The sequence below is a fragment of the Stegostoma tigrinum genome, chromosome 3 (genome assembly GCF_030684315.1).
Source record: "Stegostoma tigrinum isolate sSteTig4 chromosome 3, sSteTig4.hap1, whole genome shotgun sequence".
Lineage (NCBI taxonomy): Eukaryota > Metazoa > Chordata > Chondrichthyes > Orectolobiformes > Stegostomatidae > Stegostoma > Stegostoma tigrinum.
The window spans coordinates 114,913,042-114,935,637 of NC_081356.1; the positions used below are offsets into that span (position 1 = coordinate 114,913,042).

General features: G+C 40.0%; 1 protein-coding gene across 6 annotated transcripts in view; it reads right to left on the minus strand.

Moving 5' to 3' along the window:
- trappc11 (trafficking protein particle complex subunit 11) overlaps window positions 1–22,596 on the minus strand; it is a 61,613-nt gene that overhangs the window by 2,443 nt on the left and 36,574 nt on the right. For 5 of the 6 annotated variants that reach the window (XM_048527638.2, XM_048527635.2, XM_048527637.2 and 2 more), the window contains exons 16-25: window positions 22,533–22,594; window positions 22,324–22,456; window positions 20,308–20,438; window positions 19,593–19,748; window positions 19,073–19,260; window positions 16,599–16,747; window positions 10,577–10,698; window positions 7,712–7,831; window positions 4,452–4,517; window positions 675–831 (exon numbers count right to left, since the gene is read on the minus strand). In XM_048527638.2, coding sequence (XP_048383595.1) covers window positions 675–831; window positions 4,452–4,517; window positions 7,712–7,831; window positions 10,577–10,698; window positions 16,599–16,747; window positions 19,073–19,260; window positions 19,593–19,748; window positions 20,308–20,438; window positions 22,324–22,456; window positions 22,533–22,594 — 1,284 coding nt within the window. The remainder of the gene's footprint in view (window positions 1–674; window positions 832–4,451; window positions 4,518–7,711; window positions 7,832–10,576; window positions 10,699–16,598; window positions 16,748–19,072; window positions 19,261–19,592; window positions 19,749–20,307; window positions 20,439–22,323; window positions 22,457–22,532; window positions 22,595–22,596) is intronic. The other variant, XM_059644849.1, reaches the window with a different exon arrangement.

The following is a 22,596-nucleotide window of genomic DNA, read 5'->3' on the forward strand; positions in this document are numbered from 1 at the left end:
AAGGGTCTAAGATGACCGTGAAACCATTGTTGATTGTCAGAAAAAACCTGTCTGGTTCATCGATGAACTTTAGGGAAGGAAACGGTCATCGTTACGTGGTCTGGCCTACATCGGACTCTGGGCCCACAACATGGTTGACTCTTACCTGCCCTCTGGGCAATTAGGGATGGGTAATAAATGCTGTCTTAGCCAGTGATGCCCTCATCCCATCCACGACTGAAAACAAAAAAAATCAACAATTCTTTGCTTCACAGAGAAAAACCTGATATACTATTATCATAGCTGAATTGCTGATGACCAGCAACATTTCAAATACTGATCGAGACCCCCATGACAATGAATAGACTTCCAATTATTTTGCTGCAAAGGACCTTCGATAAATAGGAGTGATCCCTAGCAGTGATGTCATCCATTTTGGATGTCTCAAAGATTTTGTTTAGGAGATTTGCAAGCATGCATAGAAAATTAAGCCAGATATATTGCATCTTAACCATTAGTGAATCAGCTAGCCATCCTTGTGAAACCCACAAGTGCCGCCTCAATTGAACAATTACCCTTAAAAACCACTTAACAGTGATAGAGGACATCATTGCCAGTGCTCAAACTGGGCATATGCATTACATTCAGAAATAAATAAATGTTAAAAAACACTTTACCCATTAAGACAATTATACCTTGAGCTAGCTGTGACTCCATCTGATCAACAGCAGTCATGGAATGCACAAGTTCCAGTTTGCTGGTTACTATGGTGAGTGACCACGGAGAGGCACTCAAAATGTCCATCATTAAAAGAAATGGAATATCTGCAAACACCCGATCCATGTGTTCAAACTGAAAAATGGATTTTATTTAGAAAGATAAGCGTGTTGCCAGATAGCTGAGCATTAAAACATGATACTAGTTGAAAACTCTTCTTGAATGACAAATCATTCCATCACCACAATATGAAATGCATAGAGTTTAAGACTGGAACAGTTAGAATGATGTTTTAACAAACACAGGACAAATAATTTTAGTACTCTATTTAGAATATGAATGCTGATTTCATGTGAGACTTTTTATCTATTGAACAATTTTTACGAACACTCCAAATCATAATCCACAAAATTAGGAATTTTGTACTGAGAAAGTTCTCAATGGTATGTATTGAGGACAGGAATTTGATATGGCACACTTCAGTTACCTGCATTAATCAGTGTTTACCAGTTACAGTGGATTACTAATTTGTGCAGTTAATACTGGTATGCAGGTTCAATTTCAAACTGACAGTTAAACTTTCTTCTGTGGTGGAAATAGTCTCTGCTGTGTCAGCCTAATCCATTTGTTGTGTTCAGAATTTTGGGGATTTTTATATCCAATCCAAAGTGAACACAAGTGTGCAACAGAAAACTGTCAACAATTTACCACCAACTCCACAAAAAGTTCCAAAGCAGTTTGGAGACTCAGAGCACTTAATTCTATATAACCCAGCTCAAACTCAGTAAATAAACGTGGCAATGGGTCCAAAAATCAATCTCCATTTAATTGAAAACTCAATTGAAAACAAATTACTGCAGACACTGGAAATCCAAAAGAATAAGACTTGCGAGAAAGATAAGCAGGTCAAAGCTACGAAGCGAAAAACAGAGTTAAAGTTGAGTTGATAACTAATCAGAACTCAGGCTTGACCCAAAATGTTAATTAAGTTCCTCTCTCGATAATAGCTGTCTGAGCGGCTGAGGTTGTCCACTATTTTCTGCTCGTGTGTGTGTTTGGGTCAATTTATAAATTATAAAAAGATCACAAGGTAGGCTTGTAGTACTTGAACCAGAAACAATTTGTTACACATCTTTACAGCTACACATTCAGACATAGAAATGACGCAAAGTTTCTGCTGAGTCACCAGACCTGGTCTCTTAAAAGGGGGCATCATACAGCCCCAATACATGTGTCACATTTTCCATCATGGTATTCAGTTGCATTTTGTATACCTCCAACAATATTTTTGCCTCCAGGATCCAGGTGTTACAAATATTTATCAATAAAGAAAGATTTTAAATATTAAGTGCCATATGATGGAACTGATCCAAAGAATAAGGTCAACAAGCTAGGAGGATTGATATTTTCTGAAGACTCTGACAATTGTTAAAAGTAAACTTTTTAAAATTCAGGTAAGACCTGAATTTCTCCAGCATTTTTGCAGTACTTTGCTTTCAAAAGAGGAATGTATTCATCCCATTATCTGAAAGGTTCACTGCCGCTGTTTGTGGTAATATCCTTTAGCAATGAGTTCAACTTTCATTTGTCTCCTCAAAAAAAGGGTACCTCAGATAAACAGGGCAGAAGTTAACAGTCCCAAAAACCCTTAACAAGTCAGTTGGTTTATCTTGTGATCAGAGGCACACAAACTCCAGATTCCTGGACTAATTTGCACTCAGTGCCAAGTTAGTTTATCTCAGCCACAATCTTAGTGGTCATGGTTAAGGGAAGGAATATTGTCCGAGCTCCCATTTCTGCTCATCATCTATAACAGCTGCTGGACATGTGAACATGTGGATGCTATGCAAGAACAGCATCAGTTGTGATGGCTTCAACAAAGAATAACTTATAGACACTTCCCACCAAGATTCGCACAAATAGAAACTACTTGGGTTTGATACTTGATGAAGGCTAGAACCAAAAGAAAAAAAAACAGACACCTTAAAAAACATCGGGGTCGAAATAAAAAGCATCAACGTGTCTCTGTTCTCACACTGCTGATGCCAGCATGGCTGATTTTAGTTTTCATAACTGGGGAAACAGCAATGACCTCTAGTGCAGCCATCGAACTCATGATAATATCAGAATTAGTCCTAGATGCCTAAAGCTGGGCAATACAGCACTATCTATTTTAGAAACATAGAACATTACAGCACAGTACAGGCCCTTCGGCCCTCGATGTTCTGCTGACCTGTCATACCAATCTGAAGCCCATCTAACCTACACTATTCCATGTACGTCCATATGCTTATCCAATGATAACTTAAATGTACCTAAAGTTGGCGAATCTACTACCGTTGCAGGCAAAGCATTCCATTCCCTTACTACTCTGAGTAAAGAAACTATCTCTGACATCTGTCAAAAATCTTTCACCCCCCTCAATTTAAAGCTATGCCCCCTCGTGCTCGCCGTCACCATCTTAGGAAAAAGGCTCTCCCTATCTACCCCTCTGATTATTTTATATGTCTCAATCAAGTCACCTCTCAACCTTCTTCTCTCTAACGAAAACAGCCTCAAGTCCATCAGCCTTTCCTTGTAAGACCTTCCCTCCATACCAGGCAACATCCTAGTAAATCTCCTCTGTACCCTTTCCAAAGTTTCCACATCCTTATTATAATGTGGTGACCAGAACTGTACACAATACTCCAAGTGCGGCCGCACCAGAGTTTTGTACAGCTGCAGCATAACCTCTTGGTTCCGGAACTCGATCCCTCTATTAATAAAAGCTAAAACACTGTATGCCTTCTTAACAGCCCTGTCAACCTGGGTGGCAACTTTCAAGGATCTGTGTACATGGACACCAAGTTCTCTCTGCTCATCTACACTACCAAGAATCTTAGCATTAGCCCAGTACTTTGCATTCGATTATTCCTATCAAAGTGCATCACCTCACACTTGTCCGCATTAAACTCCATTTGCCATCTCTCAGCCCAGCTCTGCAGCTTATCTACGTCTCTGTGACCTACAGCATCCTTCGTCACTATCCACAACTCCACCGACCTTAGTGTCGTCTGCAAATTTACTAACCCATCCTTTTATGCCCTCAGTCATTTATAAAAATGACAAACAGCAGTGGACCCAACACCGACCCTTGTGGTACACCACTAGTAACTGGTCTCCAGGATTAACATTTCCCATCAACCACCACCCTCTGTCTTCTTTCAGCAAGCCAATTTCTGATCCAAACGGCTATATCTCCCACAATCCCATTCCTCCGCAATTTGTACAATAGCCTACTGTGGGGAACCTTATCGAACGCCTTGCTGAAATCCATATACACCACATCAACCGGTTTACTCTCATCTACCTATTTGGTCACCTTCTCAAAGAATTCAATAAGGTTTGTGAGGCACGACCTACCCTTCACAAAACCGTGCTATCCCTAATCAATTTATTCTTTTCTAGATGATTATAAATCCTATCCCTTATAACCTTTTCCAACAACTGAGGTAAGGCTCACTGGTCTATAATTACCAGAGTTGTCTCTACTCCCCTTCTTGAACAGGGGAACCACGTTTGCTATCCTCCAGTCGTCTGGCACTATTCCTGTAACAACACAGAATGGCAAAGATACTAGAGACATGAATGCTGTTTTATAAACTTGATCACCAGGAACTAATGTCCACCTGGCATTTTTGAATAGAACTACCTTTGGAAGTCTTCAGATTACAGTAAAACCATACAAATCAAACAAAATGTGCTCTTGCACTTACTTTTGTGGAAACAAACTTCGCAGTAACATCAAATGGCACAACTGTTTCAATGGTGATGGTCTCATCCTAAAAGGCAAAGAAAATTTCAATAACTTTGCAGTACTGGAATCAAACCTAGAATCTTTCATGTTTAGAATTTAGTGTCACTGCCAAGACTTTCCCCCAATATTCTCTTCAAGAACAAGTTGTGTCATTACATGAAGTAGAATTTTTGCAGTTGGGCAAATTGTCTAAATACAAAAAGTAATTCATCCACAATTTTGACTTTGAACATTGTGCCATCATATGTCCAGATTCTTAACTTTGACAGAGGATAAGTAGGAATGTGGTGTTGAAGCCACAATCAGATCAGCCAGCTCAAAGTGGGGCTACTCCTGCTCAAATTTGCAGTTTCTTTCCCTTCTGGTTTTGGTGCATCTTAAAACCAAGTACCTTTCTCTTCAAAAAAGAAAGAAAAATCTACCAAGAACTTTTTTTTGAAAACAAGAAGTATATTTAAACAATTGGGCATGACTTACATTGCTTATGAAATGCCTAGGCAGGCAGTCTGAACAATTCTAAGTAGTGTACATGTCAAATATTTGTACTCGGACTCAGATGTATCACAGAAACAGACTCTTCAATCCAACTTGTCCATGCCAACCAGATATCCTGAATAAATATAGTTCCATTTTCCAACATTTAGCCCATATCCCTCTATTCATTTCTCATCCAGAGGCCTTTTAAATGTTGTAATTGTACCAGCCACCATCACTTCCTGTGGCAACTCATTCCATACATGCACCACCTTGTGTGAAAAGTTGACCCTCAGACCGCTTTTAAATTTTTCCCCCTCTCCTCCTATCTTAAACCAATGCCTTCTAGTTTTGAACTCCCTTCTCTCTCCCCACCCCCCCCAACCAACCTCAGGGAAAATACCTTGTCTATTCACTCTATCCTCATGATATTAGAAATTTCTATAAGGTCACCCCTCAGCCTCCAACACTCCAGGGGAAATGGCATCACTTTCTATTGTTCAAACCCTCCAACCTTGGCAACATTCTTGTAACTTTTTTCTGTTCTGAACTCTTTATCCAGGGTGTTGTGCCAAACTTTTACCCGAATCCTACGGTCTAAGGTCTATCTAACCCTCCACATCTACCTTACACTATCATCCGTATGCCTATCTAATAGCCGCTCAAATGACCCTAATGAGGCTGACTCCACTACCCTCTCCAGCAATACATTCCACGCCCCTACTCTGAACAAAGAACCTCCCTCTGTGGTCTCCTCGATATCTACCTCCTTTCACTTTAAAACTATGCCCCCTCTTAAAAGCTACCTCCATCCTAGGAAAGAGTCTCTGGCTGTCTACTCTACCTACACCTCTGATCATTTTGTACACCTCTGTGAAGTCACCTCTCATCTTTCGTCGTTCTAAAGAGAAAAGCCCTAGTGCTCTCAATCTTTCCTCGTAAGACCTTCCCTCCATTTCAGGCAACATCCTGGTAAATCTCCTCTGCATCTTTTCCAACGCTTCCACATCTTTCCTGTATGAGGTGACTAGAAGTGGACACCAGGTGTGGCCGAACCAGGCTTTTGTATAGCTGGAGCATAAAACTTCACGGCTCTATTAATGAAATCTAACACACCATACGCCTTCTTAACAACTCTATCCACATAGGTGGCAGCTGTCAGGGAATGGTGAACATGAACCCCAAGAGCCCTCTGCTCCTCCACACTACCAAGAATCTGTTAACCCTGTATTCTGCTTTCAAGTTGATCCTTCCAAAATGAAGCACCTCACACTTTTCAGGGTTAAACTCCATCTGCCACTTCTCAGCCCAGCTCTGCATTCTATCAATTTCCCTTTGTAACCTACAGCAGCCCTCCAGAATGTCGACGTGACCCACCTTCGTATCGTCCGCGAACTTGCTAATCCACCCACTCCTTCAATCAAATAATTTACAAAAATCACAAATAGAAGAGGATCCAGAACAGATCCTTGTGGTACACTACTTGTAACTGAGCACTATGATGAATATTTTCCATCTACTACCACCCTTTGTCTAAGGGTCAGCCAATTCTGAATTCAATCTGTCACATTTCACCCTATCCCATGCCGCCTTACCTTCAGCAAGAGCCTACCATGGGGAACATTATCAAATTTCTTACTTAAATCCATGTATACCACATCCACTGCTCCACCTTCATCCACATGTTTGGTCACCTCTTCAAAAGAATTCAGTAAGGTTTGTGAAGCATGATCTACCCCTCAAGTCCATGCTGACTATCACAAATCAAACTGTGCATTTCCAAATGATCATAAATCCTGTCTCTCAGAGCCCTTTCCAATAATCTGCCCACCACTGACAGAAGACTAACAGGTCTACAATTTCTGGGATTAACCCTGCTCCCTTTTTTGAACAAGGGAATGACGTTTGCCTCTTTCCAATCTTCCAGCACTATACCAGTGGACAGTGAGGCCGAAAAGATCACCAAAGGTTCTGCAATCTCATCCCTCGCTTCCCATAGAATCCTTGGATAAATCCCATCAGGCCCGAGGTACTTAACTTCAACTTCCTCAGAATTCCTAGCTCATCTTCTTTACTAACATCAACCCCCTCTAGCCTACCTGCCCATTTCACAACATCTACAACTAGGTCCCCCTCAGTTGTGAATACTGAAGAAAAGTATTCATTAAGGACCTCTCCTATCTCTTTAGGCTCCGTGCACAAATTCCCTTTACAATCCTTGGTCGGCCCTTTCTCTGGTCATTCTCTTGTTCTGCACATACGTGTAAAAAGCCTTGGGAGTTTTCCTTTATCCTATTCGCCAAGGTTTTCTCATGATCCTTAAGCTCTAAGCTATTCCTCTACAGCCTTTTCCTAAACCTTACATAAGCCTCCATCTTCCTCTTAACCAGTCGTTCAACCGCTCTCAAGAACCATGGCTCCCTCACTCGACCACATCTTCTCTGCCTGCTAGGAACAAACATATTGAGCACATGCAAGAAGGGTCTCTACTGTACTGTATTGTTCTAAGTTCTACATGTTTCACAACATCCTTCCTATAGTAAGAAGAGCAGAACTGCATGCAGTAATCCAATAGCGGCTTAACCACTTTTTTTTGGTCATGTATTTACAATGAAGTTTGAATCCATCCAAAAGAGCTACCTCTGTGCCAAAACTCCTGCGTTTGTTCAAAATATATTTTATACTCTTCATCTTACGTTATGCTAAGGATACTGGAAGGATAATATGGCGGAAACTATCACTAACCTTATGGCATTTGCAAACAATTTCTTTGCCTTCAACATTGGTAGTAACAACATAAGAAACGTGAACCAAAAAAATTCTCGAACCAACTTGTCCACATCGGATGTGCAGTGCTTTTTCCACCTATAAAGATTATTAAATGTCGAAAAAATTACATAACAGCCGTTATTATTTAAAAACAAACTTGTGCATGCCACCGTTCATTAAGAGCTTCAGGAGCTGGTAATAGAATCTACTGTGGCAGCTGTTCAACACAACCCCAGTATAAAACTGGGAGAACTGCAGATACTGTAAATCAGAAACAAAAGTAAAAATTGCTGGAAAAGTTCAGTAGGTCTGGCAGCATCTTTGGAGAAAAATCAGTTCACATTTCAGGTCCAGTGACCCTTCCACAGAACTTGGCAGTTTGCACTTCTTGAAGTTAGATTTCTTGCATTATTTTTCGAACAATCCAAAACAGTAGTTAATCAATCATCAACAATCAATCACCAATAAATAAAAATAAGGTAGGTGTAAGCCATTTAACAGGACAATAGCATTCCTGATAAGATCATTTGTTGCTGTACATGGCGAATGCATGAACAGGCCTAACCTTGCCATTTTCCATCCTGAAAAGCACCCAGTTTACCAGAGATTACCCTAGAAGGGCAAGGCATCAATGAAACCTTGAGCAATAGGCGAAGCCAACTGTGTCACACAGCGACTATGCAGTAGCAACACATGGTGCTCACCAGAAGCAGTTAACCCAAAAAGATCTGCCTATCATACAAATGTGGAATAGGATGGTGCCGTGCTAAATTGGCTGTATGTCCCAAAGACTCATGGCTTGTATCAAACAGCATGTTCCTTTAGCTACAGAAAACAGACAAGATTCCATGTCAAACCAGCATATGCTTGCAAAACTCGAAAGACTGTCCAACAACAGACGCAATTCTGTAACTGAACAACATTTGAGATAATCTTGTGTGCTAAGTTTTTTTTTAAAATTCACTTGTGAGATGTGGGCATCTCTGGCTAGGCCAGCATTTATTGCCCATCTCTAATTGCCCAGAGGGCAGTTAAGAATCAAACACACTGATATGCGTGAGAGGTCATGTGTAGGCCAGACCAGGTAGGGATAGCAGATTTCCTTCCCTAAAAAGGGCATTAGTGAACCAAATGGGTTTTTCCAATAATTGACAATGGCATCACGGTCATCTTTAGATTCTTAATTCCAGATTCATAGTTGAATTCAAATTCAACTATCTGCAAGAAGGGTCTAGGCCCGAAACATCATCCTTCTTGCTCCTCTGATGCTGCTTGGCATGCTGTGTTCATCCAGGTCTACACCTTATTATGGCAGATAGTTGACTTTGAATTCAACTATGAATCTGGAATTAAGAATTTAAGGATGACAGTGAGGCCAATGTCAATTGTCCAGCATCTGCAGTTCCTACTCTCTCTCAACTATCTGCCATGGTGGGATCTGAACCCAGGTCTCCAGAATATTAGCTGAGGTTCTGGCTTAATAGTTGAGCTATAATACCACAGCTGAATTAAAAATTGTCATTTGGACTGTCAGTGTAGCACACCTGAGCATTCTGAAAGCTACATATATGTATGCATACATTAAAAAGCAGTGCCTTTCTTTTAGCCAACACGAAGAACACAAACATATATACATCGCATCTCTGTCAACTCAACAAAATAGACACCAACCATTCGCTGGCTAATTCCTCTGGGCAATGCCTTAAATAGAGTCAATTTGCCTGGTTTAAATTTTAACAAAACATTGTAGTTATCTTTCAGTCATCATCTAACTGGTACATCAAACATGGCAAAATGAAAATCAGCACACACTGTTCATTCAGTATAAAAATGTGTCTCTTTTGCATTCTCTACCACATATCAAGCTTCAACTAAAGGTTATTAACCAAATGAGGTCAATGCAGATTTTTCTTTTTCCTCCCAGAGAACACAAAAATCTATTTGTTTGCAGGTTTTAGATGTATATGCCTTGCATGTGTGCTGAGTTTGCGAGAAACAAAACCTACATAAGTTTCAGAGGATGTTGTTTTCCAGAGCGTTTGAAGGAAGCTGGAAAAATTAGACAATAACGAATAAGGCGGAAAAAGGGGCAAGCAAGAAACGAGAACAGCTCAGGGACACTGGTTGATGCTCTTCTGCTCTTTGCTGGATGCAGAATCCCAATAGTGTGGAAACACGCCATTTGGACCAACAAGCCCACACTGACTCTCTGAAGAGCATCCAATCCAGACTCACTCCCCACCCACACCACCCTATCCCTGTAACCCTGCATTTCCTATGGCTAATCTACCTAACCTACACTTCCTTGGACACTGTGGGCAATTGAGCATAGCCAATCCACCTAACCTGTATATTTTTGGACTGTGGGAAGAAACCCATGCAGACAACACCCATGGCTAGTGTTGAACTTGCGTCCCTGGACTCTGAGGCAGCAGTACTAACCACTGAGCCACCATGCCACCCCTGCTGAAAAGCTAAATATCAAGGTGAAGCCTTGGTCCTGGCTAAGAAAAATAAAACAACAAACCCTGTGAACAGAAGAGGGAATAAAAGTTAATAATTTTCTTCAGAAAATAGATGTTTTATTACAGAAGTCAGTAACAGCTGAGATTGAATCGTTTTTGGAAAGCATGAACTGAGTTGGAAGCTTTACCTGTCAGAGTATATACAAAGAAATTACAGGCATAGCATCCATGATCAATAAAATGTTTGGAAGCAAAAATTCTCAAAGATGCTCAATAGATGGGGCTCCTCATCTGAAAGTATGCATTGTAAAATTGTTGCTCTTTTCTCCAAATGTGATCTAAAATTTTCATCTGGGTCCATTAAAAGGAACTTTACCATTTCTCCTGGGTGCAAGTCTCCAATGGGGATATCAGGAAGCAGCGCAGGATGAGAATCATCGCACATCTCAGTACCATCAAGGGTGACATGGGTTGTTTGAGTAAGGTTGGCATCTTGACCTGGAAAATGGTACAGAAACTAATTTTCAACATTTGTTCACAGAAATCCACATATGTTACAGTTCAGCAGAAGTTCATTACGGAAAGCTAATAAATTAGTTGTTTTAGATCTAGGACTAAAATTACTATACATGTTTTCAAACATTTGTTCACAAGATGTGGTCATTGCTGGCTAGGCCAATCTTTATTGTCCAGAAGGCAATTGGGGCCAACCACATTGCCATTGGTCGAGGGTCACATGCAGGCCAGAACAAGTAAAGATGGACATTAGTGAATCAGATGGGTTTTTACAATACACATTTTCACAGTTGCCAACAGGCTAGCTCACAGTTTCTCATCTTCATTGAATACAGATTTCACCACGTGCCACGGTAGGATTTCAGCCGGTGTCCAATATTCCCTGAGAGCTCAGCTCGATTGGTGTTGGCATACCAATATGACAGCGCCTTCCGGCTCGGGATGTCACTACCATGCACAGGCCAAGGCCCATACAAATCAGTAAGAAAATTAGAGGGAATACTGCCTATATCCCCACAACATCGGCCTGGAGCTCTGGGTTACTAGCCCAGTGACATTACCACTACACAATCGCATTCTAGGAAATTTTCTAAGACAGTTGGCGGCCATAGCTCTTTATAGCAATTGAATATAGATCTGTGTCCTTTATCACAGAATATCAGCAGAGGACAAGGATAGGGGTGTGTTACATAAATCTTGCTTTTGTTCAGGGAAAAAAAATTACAAATAAAGGAACAAGAGTAGGCCATTCAGCCCTTCAAAGCTTCTCTGCCATTCATTAAAATTACGGCTGATATGATTTTAAACTCAACTCTACATTCCTGCATACCCTCAATGATCTTTCAGGCCTTTGAGTATCAAGAATCTATTTATCTCTGCTTTGAAAATATTTAAGGATTCCGCATCCACTGCCTTTTCAGGCAAGGAATTTTACAGATTCTAACCACAAAGATAAATGTTTCCTCTTTTCTTTTTAATTGGAGCCCGCTTGTTTTAAACTATGACCCACAGTAATAGATATTCCCCACAAGAGGGAACATCCTTCCAAGATCCACCCAGTCAAGTCACCTCAGGATCTTAATTATTTCACTAAATCTCCTCCGACTCTTCTAAACTCCACACAATACAGGCCTAATCTGTCTAACCTTTCCTCAGAAAGCAATCCATATATTTCAGGCATTATCTATTAATATAGTGTGAATTGCTTCCAACTCCTCAATATCTTTCCATTAGTAGTGACCAGTACTGTTTTTGTACTCCCCATGCAGTCTCACCAACACCCCGTACTAATGATATAAAGGCAGGGGGGTGGACACAAAAGCAACAGGTCAGAAAGTGAGAACAAAGAACAAAGAAAATTACAGCACAGGAACAGGCCTTTCGACCCGCCAAGTTGGCGCCGATCGAGATCCTCTGTCTAAACCGGTCATCTATCTTCCAAGGGTCTGTATCCCTTTGCTTCCTGCCCATCCAAGTACCTCTCCAGATACATCTTAAAAGACACTATTGTGTCTGCGTCTACCACCTCCGCTGGCAACGTGTTCCAGGCACCCACCACCCTCTGCGTAAAGAACTTTCCACGCATATCTCCCATAAAATTTCCTCCTCTCACTTTGAACTCATGTTCAAGAAACAGAGGTTAATAGGATAAACATGCAGGGCCAGTCTAACAACCATGGGGAGGGAAGGAATCATAAAAGATGAAAATGTGAGTTGGAAGTTGGAGTAAGTGATAGAAATGAGGCTCAGTGTTATCAGGGATGGAGTGTGTGGAAAGCATACTGGCACAAGAAAATGTTAAAACAGAAAGACAAACCAATAGAACCTATTTAAAAGCTTTATATCTAAATGCACTCTGTAATCAACTTTATTCCAATGAGCTGATGGTGCAAATAGAGAAATGGGTACAACCTGGTGGGGATTACCGAAACACGGTTACAGGAATATCACGACGAGGAGTTAAATGTCCAAGGGAACTCAATATTCTGAAAGGATAAACAAGAAGGAGCAGGAGGAGTTGTTTTATTGGTTAAGGATGACATCAAGGCTGTATTAAAAAAATGATACTGGCACATGGGACTAAAATGTTGAATCAGTCAGTGAAAATAAAAAGGTAGAAACCCCTTGGTAGGAGTCATTTACATGTCCTGAACAGTACTTCTGAAGTAGGGCATAGTATAAATCAGGAAATAATTAGGGCTTGAGAGAAGGGCACAGCTGTAATCATGGGTGATTGGAACATGCATATTGATCGGATTAATCAACTTGGCAAAGGTAGCCTAAAAGAAAGTTTTATAGAGCGCATGAGGGATTTTTGTCTTAGATCAACACCTCATGGAGCCACCCAGAGAACTAACTACTTTAGATTTGGTGTTACACCTCAAGGAAGGATTGATAAATGGTCTTGTAAGGAGTGGAAGGAGTGACCATAAAATACTAGAATTCCAATTACACATTAAAACAGTGAAGATGGAGTCGCATATGAGAGTTTCAGTATTGGGCAAAGGTAATTATACAGGCTTGAGGAAGGGGGTGGCCCAAGTGAACACGGCAAAAATATTAAGAAGGGCAGGACAGTTGAAGAGCAGTGGCAAATGCTTAGGCAGATACTATATACCTCTCAATTAAAGTACAGTCCTGAGAGGAAGAGGAATTGTAAAAAGGTGAATTATCATCCATGGTTTAACGAGGAAGTTGAGGATAACAGACAAAAAACTACAGCAGACGATATTGCAAAAATCGTAGACAGTCTGGAGGATTGTGAGAACCTGAAACATCAGCAAACTGAAACCGAAAGAGCTAAGGTGAACTATGAAAGGAAACTAGCAGGAAACAGTCTCTGATATCAACAGCTTCAACAAGTATCTAAAAAGGAAGAGAATAGGGAGAGTAAACATTCACTCTTTACAGGATGAAAATGGTGAGGTAATAATGGGAAACTCAAATGACAGAGGCACTAAATCAATATTTTGTCTGTTTTCACAGTGGAAGATAATAAATTTGTTCCCTAAAACTGCAATTACCAGAAAGGAACTTGGTGAAATGACTATAACTAGGGGGGAGGATATTAAATACTCTGATGGAATTAAAGGCAGATGGGTCCCTGGTGCCTGATGACTTGCACTCCAGGGTAGTAAGAGAGGTGGCAGCATAGATAGCAGACAAACTAGTTGTGATTTTCCAGAATTTCCTGGATTCTGGTAGGGTACCAGCGGATTGCAAACATGCTAATCTAACATTCTTATTCAAAAAAGGAGACAGCAAAAAAGTGGGAAACTATAGATCAGTTAGTTTGACTTCTGCAGTGGGGAAATTGCTGGAGTTAATCATAAAGGAGGAGCTAACTGAACATTTGAAGCTACAAAGCTCAAATCACCAGTGTCAGCACAATTTGACAAAGAGCAACTCGTACCTGACAAACTTGGGGCTCTTTGAGGATGTTACTGGCAAAATGGATAAGAGAGATCTGGTGGATATGGTATATCTGAACTTCTACAAGGTATTGGAGAAGGTGCTGCATAAAAAAAGGCTGATCCAGAAGGTTAGATCCCAGGAGGTTAAGGGGAGAGCATTGGCCTCGACAGAGGATTGGCTGAATGACAGAAAGCAGAGGGTCAGGATGAATGGGTTCATCTCTGGATGGGGAACTGTAACTAGTGCGGTGCTGCAAAAGGTTCAGTTCTCAGACCTCAGCTGTTACAATCCAAATAAATGTTCTGCAAGCAGGGACAGAGCGCAACACAGCAAAGTTTGCAGACGATACTAAAAGAGATGGGAAAGCAGGCACTGGTTAAAAGTTAAAGAATATACAGATGGACATTGATAGGCTTGGAGCATTGGCCAGAATCTGGCCAATGGAGTTAAATATGGATAAGCGCGTGGTTGTCCATTTTGGTCAGAAAAATACAAGGACAAGTTATTACTTAAATAGGAAGCAGATTCAGAGTGCAGCAGCACAGAGAGATTTGTGTGTTTGTGTGCATGAATTGCAGAAGGTGGCTATCCCGGGTCAGCATAGAACAAGAAAAACAAATGGAATCCTAACATTTATAATCCAGACTTTTTGTAAAAGAACTGTTGTTACAATTACCTAAAGGTGTTGGTGAGACCATACCCGGAATATTGTGACCAGTTTTGGGCTCCTTACTTGAAGGTTGTGGTGGTGTTGGAGGCAGTTCAGAGGAGGTTCACCAGGTTGAATCCAGGGATGAAAGTGTTGTTGTGCAAGCAGTCATCTTGGGCTCCTAATCACTGGAGCTCAGAAGAATGAAGGGGGGGGGGATCTGATTGAGGGATATAAAATTCTGAAGGAAATTGATAAGGCAAATGCTGAACAGATGCTCTGTCTGAGGGACACAGTCTTAAACAGAAGAATTTACACAGACGGGGTAGATTCAAAACTGATGATGAGAAACTACTTCTGAGGGTTGAGAATCTGTAACATTCAGTGCTGCAGAGCACAGTGGAGGCATAATCAAATCAGCAGATTTAAGAAAGAAACATATGTTTCTAATGAAAAGTGAGATAAAGGGCAATGGGGAGCAGGCAGGAGAATGGGATTAAGACCATAAAAAGATCAGTCATGATCACGTTAAATGGCAGAACGGGCTTGAAGGGCGAAATTGCCTACTCCCACTCCAAATTCCTATGTTTCTTATAACTGAAGTATAACCTCGACTTTTGCATTCAATTCCCCCTCGCAATAAGCCATAACATTCTATTAAACTTTCCTGATTAAATGCTGTACCTGCATACTAGCCTTCTGTGATTCATGCACTAGGGCCCCCAAATCTCTCTGCATCTCAATTCTACAACTTGGCAACATTTTGAATTTTTTTTAAAAATTCTGTCAAAACAAACCTTTACACGTCATTTTCTATTTGCCATATCTTTCCCATTCACTTAACCTATCCATATCCTGTTGTAGTTTCTGTATGCCCTGTTCACAACTCACGTTCCACCTGTGTCATCAAATTTACCTACCATACCTTCTATCCCTTCATCTAAATCATACACAAATTTCAAAGAGTTGAAGTCCCAGACCAATCTCAATAGCTCACCACTCATGACATCCTGCCAATCTGTCAATGATCTACGTTGTTCTCGTCTCTCCTTCCAGTTTGCTTTTATCTATGCCAAGATGTTATCCCTACAGTGTGAGCTCCTATTTTCAGTATTAATCTTTGATGTGGCACCTTATCGAATGCCTTCTGGAAATCTAAATACATCTATTGGTTCCCTTTCACCTGCAGCACAAGTGACTTCAAAGAACTCAAATTTGTTGAGAATGATTTCCCTTTAATAAAACCATGTTGTTTCTGCCTGATCACCTTGAATGTATCCAAGTGCCCAGTTGTATTGTCTTAATAATAGCTTCTAACATTTCCTTACATCAAAATTTACAGAATCCAAACCAATTTGTGGAGAGTGAAACCAAGACACAATTTTCTTCTTTCTGGAGACAGTGTATCAAAGGTACATTCAGTGCTGGTTAGGAAAAAGTTCCATGATTTTTACCCAGTGACAGCAAAGGAACATCAATATCTTTCAAAAGTTAGGATTGAGTGTGGCTTGGGGGGAAACTTGCAGATGTTGGCATCCTAATGTGGAATCTAACCTTGCTTCAAATGTATGTAGCCTGAAGGCAGAGTTCAAGAAGCTGCAAGAAACAGTTCTATACAACTGAAAAGCTCATGGAACACTTTGCTGTCTGGGATGAGGAGTCAGCTCCATCTGTAACACTGGAGTCATCATGACCTTGGTCTGATGTGCAACCACTTGTGAATTAGTGTGCATATTGATACTCTAGATGATTGATCTCATTATGGATATTTATCCTACAAAAGGAAACCCTGGTGCATCGAGTCTAGATATTTGCATACCTGGTTTTAAACCTGCTGTGAGCTTGACATCTCTTGCAGTGGTAACTTCTTGTGATTGTACAGTAACTGCTAAGCAATACATTTCATTGGTCAAGGCAGGGGGCTGATGTCGCAGCTGAACTGATATTCTTGGAACTCGAGAAATCACCCTTTAATTGCAAAAGGAAAAAATAATGAAAGCAGATCAGACAGGGCAGCTGACAGAAGTGGACATTTTAATCTGTAAGCACTGACTCCGAAGCAGTAGTTCGACACAGAGCATAGATCAATCACCTACAAAATGCACAAAAGGAAATGTCTGCAGGCGGCAGAATGAGAGAAAAAATCCAAAATGAACCAAAACGATGAAAGCTCACCCTTACATTGTTGAGCTGGAAGCAAAGCAATGTATGTAGAATCACAGAAATTGCTGATCACCATACAAGCCATACTCACTTTGAAAATTGTTTTCTCTATGAGCTGTGGAGAGTTAAACTAAGAAAACCTTTAGAAGAGAGAGACTTTCAAGAGTTCACAGAATACTGTTACCCACATTCAAATGAAATGAGCAAATTACACAAAAAATGCCAGCATACTAATATTTTGCTGACCTATTTTAGCATTTGATTTATTAACCTACAGTTAAAAGTTCACGAATCCAGTTTTTTATTCTTGTCCTGGTTTTCATATTGGTTATGTATATGTGGAAACAACAACCCCATGAGAACAAATGACGAAGGTATACATTGCTAAATTTGCTCCCAGGACAGGAGTTGTAAACTGAAATAGCTGGACTTTTACTTGTTTGTTTGTTTCACTGCATGAGGTTTAAATGAGATGTGACAATGAAATTGCAATCGTGCACCAGATTATACCGTGAATAAAGAAGAGTCAGTGTCAGTTTAAATTACAAAAAATTAGCCAGGACAGAAAAGAGTGAAATTCACAGACCAGACTAACACCTGAACACAAAGCTAGAGGCAGCTCTTTCTAGTGTTGTGGAACCTTTCGTCTCAAAGTCTACACCAAAAATGAGACACGGAGAGAGAGTAAAAAAAGTGATTAAAAGACCACTCTAACTTGACACCAGTCTCAGGTCTTTCCTATCTGGTTTATGAACCGTATCTAAAGCTTATAATAAGCTTCTTAATGAACAGCTTTAAAATCTATGAGCTCAACCACCATTTTTGGGTAATCAATGGCTCCCAGGCAAAATTTTGAGAAGAACTTGAGTGTGCTCAACTATAGAGATGGGATTTACCAGAATGATTCCAAGGATGACAGAGTTTAGGTATTAAGTTGGTGATGCTGGGACTGTTCTCTTTGGAAAAAAGGGAAATGAGGGAAGAATTAAAACATATGAAATCAGAATACATTTAGGTAAGGCAGTCACAGATTTAAGATTTTGAAAAAGAGATACAGGGCTGAGGTAGAAGAACGAACAAAAGGCGTGCCATTTTTCACAGCAATCAGTACTTACTTTGAACTCACCACCTAGCAGGGTTGTAGATTTGGAGATGTTCAACGATTTCCAAAATAAATTGAGTTAACATTTGACTGAAATAAAATCATGGGGCTACAAGGATACAGCAGGTGAATGGGTCTGTCACCATTACTCTGCAAAGAGCCAGCATTGTTTTAATGGCTTGAATATCATCCTTCTGTCATTAATTCAAAGGTAGCTGTCTTCATCATTCCAATTGCCTTTCTGCATTGATAATGCTTGAAGATCAACTGCTCATTTGTCACTCAGCTTCTTGCTACATAGTGGCATTTGCCAAACAGGATTCTTCTCCCAGTATCATACTTATTTTTATCACAGCTGTTGACAGAAGCTCAAAATCTTCTCTATTGTGCACAAACCACACCCAATTTTCTCTACAAGTGAAAGTCTCACTAATATTTCTCTGTCTCCCACTCCTTACTTTAACAGTAAACCTTCTCAATAGAAGAATTTTAAACTATACCAATACAGAGATTGAACTGCTTGTTACTTCTAACAATACATCCATTCTACAGAAACAAAAGTCAACAACATTACATTGAAATCCAGTTACCTTACCACTTTGCTCTATTAAAACTCTCCTAATTGAGGAGAAGGGAGGAAGAAGTAAAACATGTAGAAACACAAATAGAGTTTCATGAGAAGGAAATAAGTTTTAAGCCTACAGGTTGATACAAGCATATATTCTACAATTTATCCTAAATAGATTTACAATAAATTAAGGCTGGGCAAGCTCACTGCTCTTGCAAAATCAAATCTAAAAATGAATTGCACTCACAGGTTAAGATTCTTTTCTGAAAGCAATATTAAACTTTTTCTAACTACATCATTCCTTGAACAACTTCTAAATGTCAAATCTGGGGATGCAACTGAAGACAAGCAGGATAGTTCTTTGGTCTGCAACAGTACGGCAATTGTGAATGGTACAGAAACTGAGTAATGGATTTTCACCAGAGTTATTGTATTAAACAAACTAGTCCCTTATACTCACATGGTGCTTGCCTGTATCGTAACACTGTCCCAGCATACTTCATTGTCAGGCAACTTGGGTCTCCGTTTAAAGGATCGAGTGGCCTGCAAGGCCTCTTGGCAAGATGCAGCATCTCCTCCTCCACCTCGCCAGTTAAGTATCACACATCTGCCAATATCACTGCCAAGGACCAGGTCTACAGAAGTAATCTAACAGTACAGACAGTAGAAACAGCATCTCATTTCAGGAGCAGAATTTACTCAGCAAACATTGCTTTTGTGAAGATAGTGATTTGTTTTTGTTCTATCAATAGGGACAAACTGATGTTATAATGACCAGGGATAAAACTAATATCAATTGTCATTCAAGAATCCATGGCTTTTAGCCTATTGTGATTATACATAACATTTGCAAAAAGTAAGTTCCACCAGGGATGAAGGAAATTTGATTGCAACATTACATGTCTATAGTTTAATTTATATTAATCATGTTCAAGAACATAGATATTTCAAACTAGGAAATAAAGGATTACGTAAATTACCTCCACTTTCTTTCCAACATCTTCAGTCCTGGCAACGAATTTGAACACATACTGCCTGGTTTTACCAGGGACTAAGCACATAGTCCCTTGAGATGAAGCTTCTAAGATGTCAGACGTTTGATAGGTCTCTTCTAATACACAGTGTTGGTTATACTCCTTAAGAAGAAACAGGTTTGTATTAAAACCTACTGCATTTGCAATTGGCTCCACCCTGACGTCAGAGCCAACTCTCAGGATCACTTTGATTAGCTTTATTTGCAGCAAAAGTGAATCAAAGTCTCCCTAACAGGAACACCGAGAAACATATGCCAGAGCATGATTAGAATGTGGAACCTGCTGTCCAAAAGGAGTAATTGGGTGAAGCAAAGTGCATTTGCGAGATATCTAGGCCAATAACATAACATGGCTATCTCCTCCAAATTAAGCCAGAGTGCATGCAAGAGTATTTACAGATTTATCAAAAATGTCTTATCAACGGAATACTGTTAGAACCATTCTACCCAATGCAATAGTGACTTTCCCATCAAATGAAGGTCATTTATACATTTTAATGACACACCACATTTAACCACTAAATCGCAGTTCAAAGTGTGAATGTAATCTTCTGATTAGGAAACAGGAGTCCTATTCCTTAGTCAAGCAAACCGATGGTGAAAAACTTGCTGTGACAGGCAGCTAAGTCCTACCCTACAAAAGGATCTAGGTGTTATCTTACCTGATTATTAAAACAGACACAGAGCTTTGAAAATCTGAATGGATGAGGGCAATCAGCTCGAAGGTATACATGGAGTTGCACAGGGTCATCAACGTGAAAACTTGGAGCCAGGAAGCGGGCTTTACACTCAACTTCAAAAAGAAGAGAAAAAATTGATATGAGAGACAGAATCAAGCAGTGACCGCTCAGTGAGCAACCACAAATTTAAACAGTGCTTCATGCTTGGCGTTGAGATGGACATGTTAAAGTATAATCAATAACTGCCCAATGAGAAAACTTTTTGATAGAGTGAACAGCCAACAAACTTAAGTAATATAATCTTGCTGCATTAAAATTGTTATTGAAATAAACACTTGCCACATCAAAGACATCATTACTTTTAAGGAATTGCTACAGCACTTACTATGCAACAGAACATTCATTGGCATTAAATAATGTAAGTGGAAAGCTCTATGGTCCCAGAGTACTCAGGCTCTCTCTCAATTCCTTTGCCCAAGAACCTATGTACTTCTGCCTTAAAAGAATTCAACAACATTGCCTTCATTGCTTTTTGAAGCAGAATGTTGTACAAATCTCAAAAAAATTTCTGTTCTAAAAGGGTGACACCTAACTTTACAACAACACTCCCGCAAGTTCTTGACCGACCCATAACAGGAAACATCCTTTCCATGTCAACCTCGTCAAGACTGTTCAGGAAGTCATACACTTCAAACAAATCACTTCTCATTTCTCTTGGACGTTTAGACCAGTAAGTTCAGCTTGTCCAAACTTATCCTCTAAGACAACCCATTCTATTCAGGTATCAATTAATACTCTCCTTTGAGCCACTTCTAATACATTTACTTCCTTCCGTAACTAAGGAGACCAGAACTGCATGTAGTATCCAAGATGTGGTACCACCAAAGTTCCATATCAAAGTAAGGTTGATATACTTCAGTTGTGCTCAGTTCCTATTATTTAAAAAAAGCATCTGGATTGTGTGCTTTGTCTGTATTCAAATCTTTTGTGCCTCATGTACCTGAACATGAATATCTCTTGATCTCACATTTCCACTAAGTATCTGCTTCAAAAATACTCTGCATTTATTTCAACTTCACATTTTACTTAACGTGCCACATCTATATCCACATATTCAATCCATCGACAGCCTTCTGCAAACTTCACAACAAACTTTCCTGTCTTTGTAACAGAATATTTAGCTACCATGCATTCACTCTCATCATCTAAGTCATTGATGTAAACTGTCAACGGTTAAGGTCTCAGCACAGAACCCTGTGGGACACCTCTTGCGCAGACAAAGATCTTTTATGTAGGCTCCATCATTTTTTTCCGGCCAGCCAGTCCGTCAGCAATCCATGCTAATATGTTACTTTGTACACCATGAGCTCTTATTTTCTACAATAACCTATCAAATTCCCTCTGTCAATTCAAGTACAGTACTTCTACTGGGTCCCTATATCCACAGCCCATGTTACTCCTTCAAAAAGAAGTCTAATAAATTGGTTAAATGGGACTTCCCCTTCACACAACCACATGGACCTTAAGCAATCACCTTTTACCTTGAGCTTTTCTAAGCGCGCAGCAGCGAATTCATCATCTCCACCATAACAGGCATCAAGCTAAAAGGCCCACAGTTTCCAGAATTTTGCCTCCCTTCCCTCATAAAGATGGGTTATATTTGCTATTTCCATTCTGATGGAATTTTTCTTGACATTTTGAAAATTTAACATCAATATATCTATCACTTCATTAGCCATCTTTTCCAAGACACTTGGATGGATCCACAGCCCGCAGCTCTATTAGTTCACTTCCCTGGAATATGTAATTTCACCAAATCCTCCCTCTTTAACAGAAATAATGGCGTGTCTGGAGAAACACCAGTAAAATACTCCGTGCTGCACGAGCCTACTACAGAGCAAGTGATAATAAGGGAGAGGGGCCAACGACACTAGTGACAGAAGTTCTGCAAAAGGACACTTCCATCTTCAAAGGTAAATAACAAAAATGTAAACTTACCAAAAGGTACATAATCTTGCATCTCAATAGTAAACACATTACTTCCAGCTAAAGAAATACGATCTGCCCACACCTTAAGTGCAGTCTTTATGGCCTTGGAGTCACAATCAGGTTCCGGCGCAGGGCTCTCATTCTACATAAAAGAAGGATGATGCTGTAATTTTTTTTGTTCCCTTTAAATACTTTAAAAACAGCCTACAAATACTGACCATCAACACTTTTATCAAGTTCCTTTCTATGCGAGATTTTTGTTCATCATTCAGTGTGGAAGCT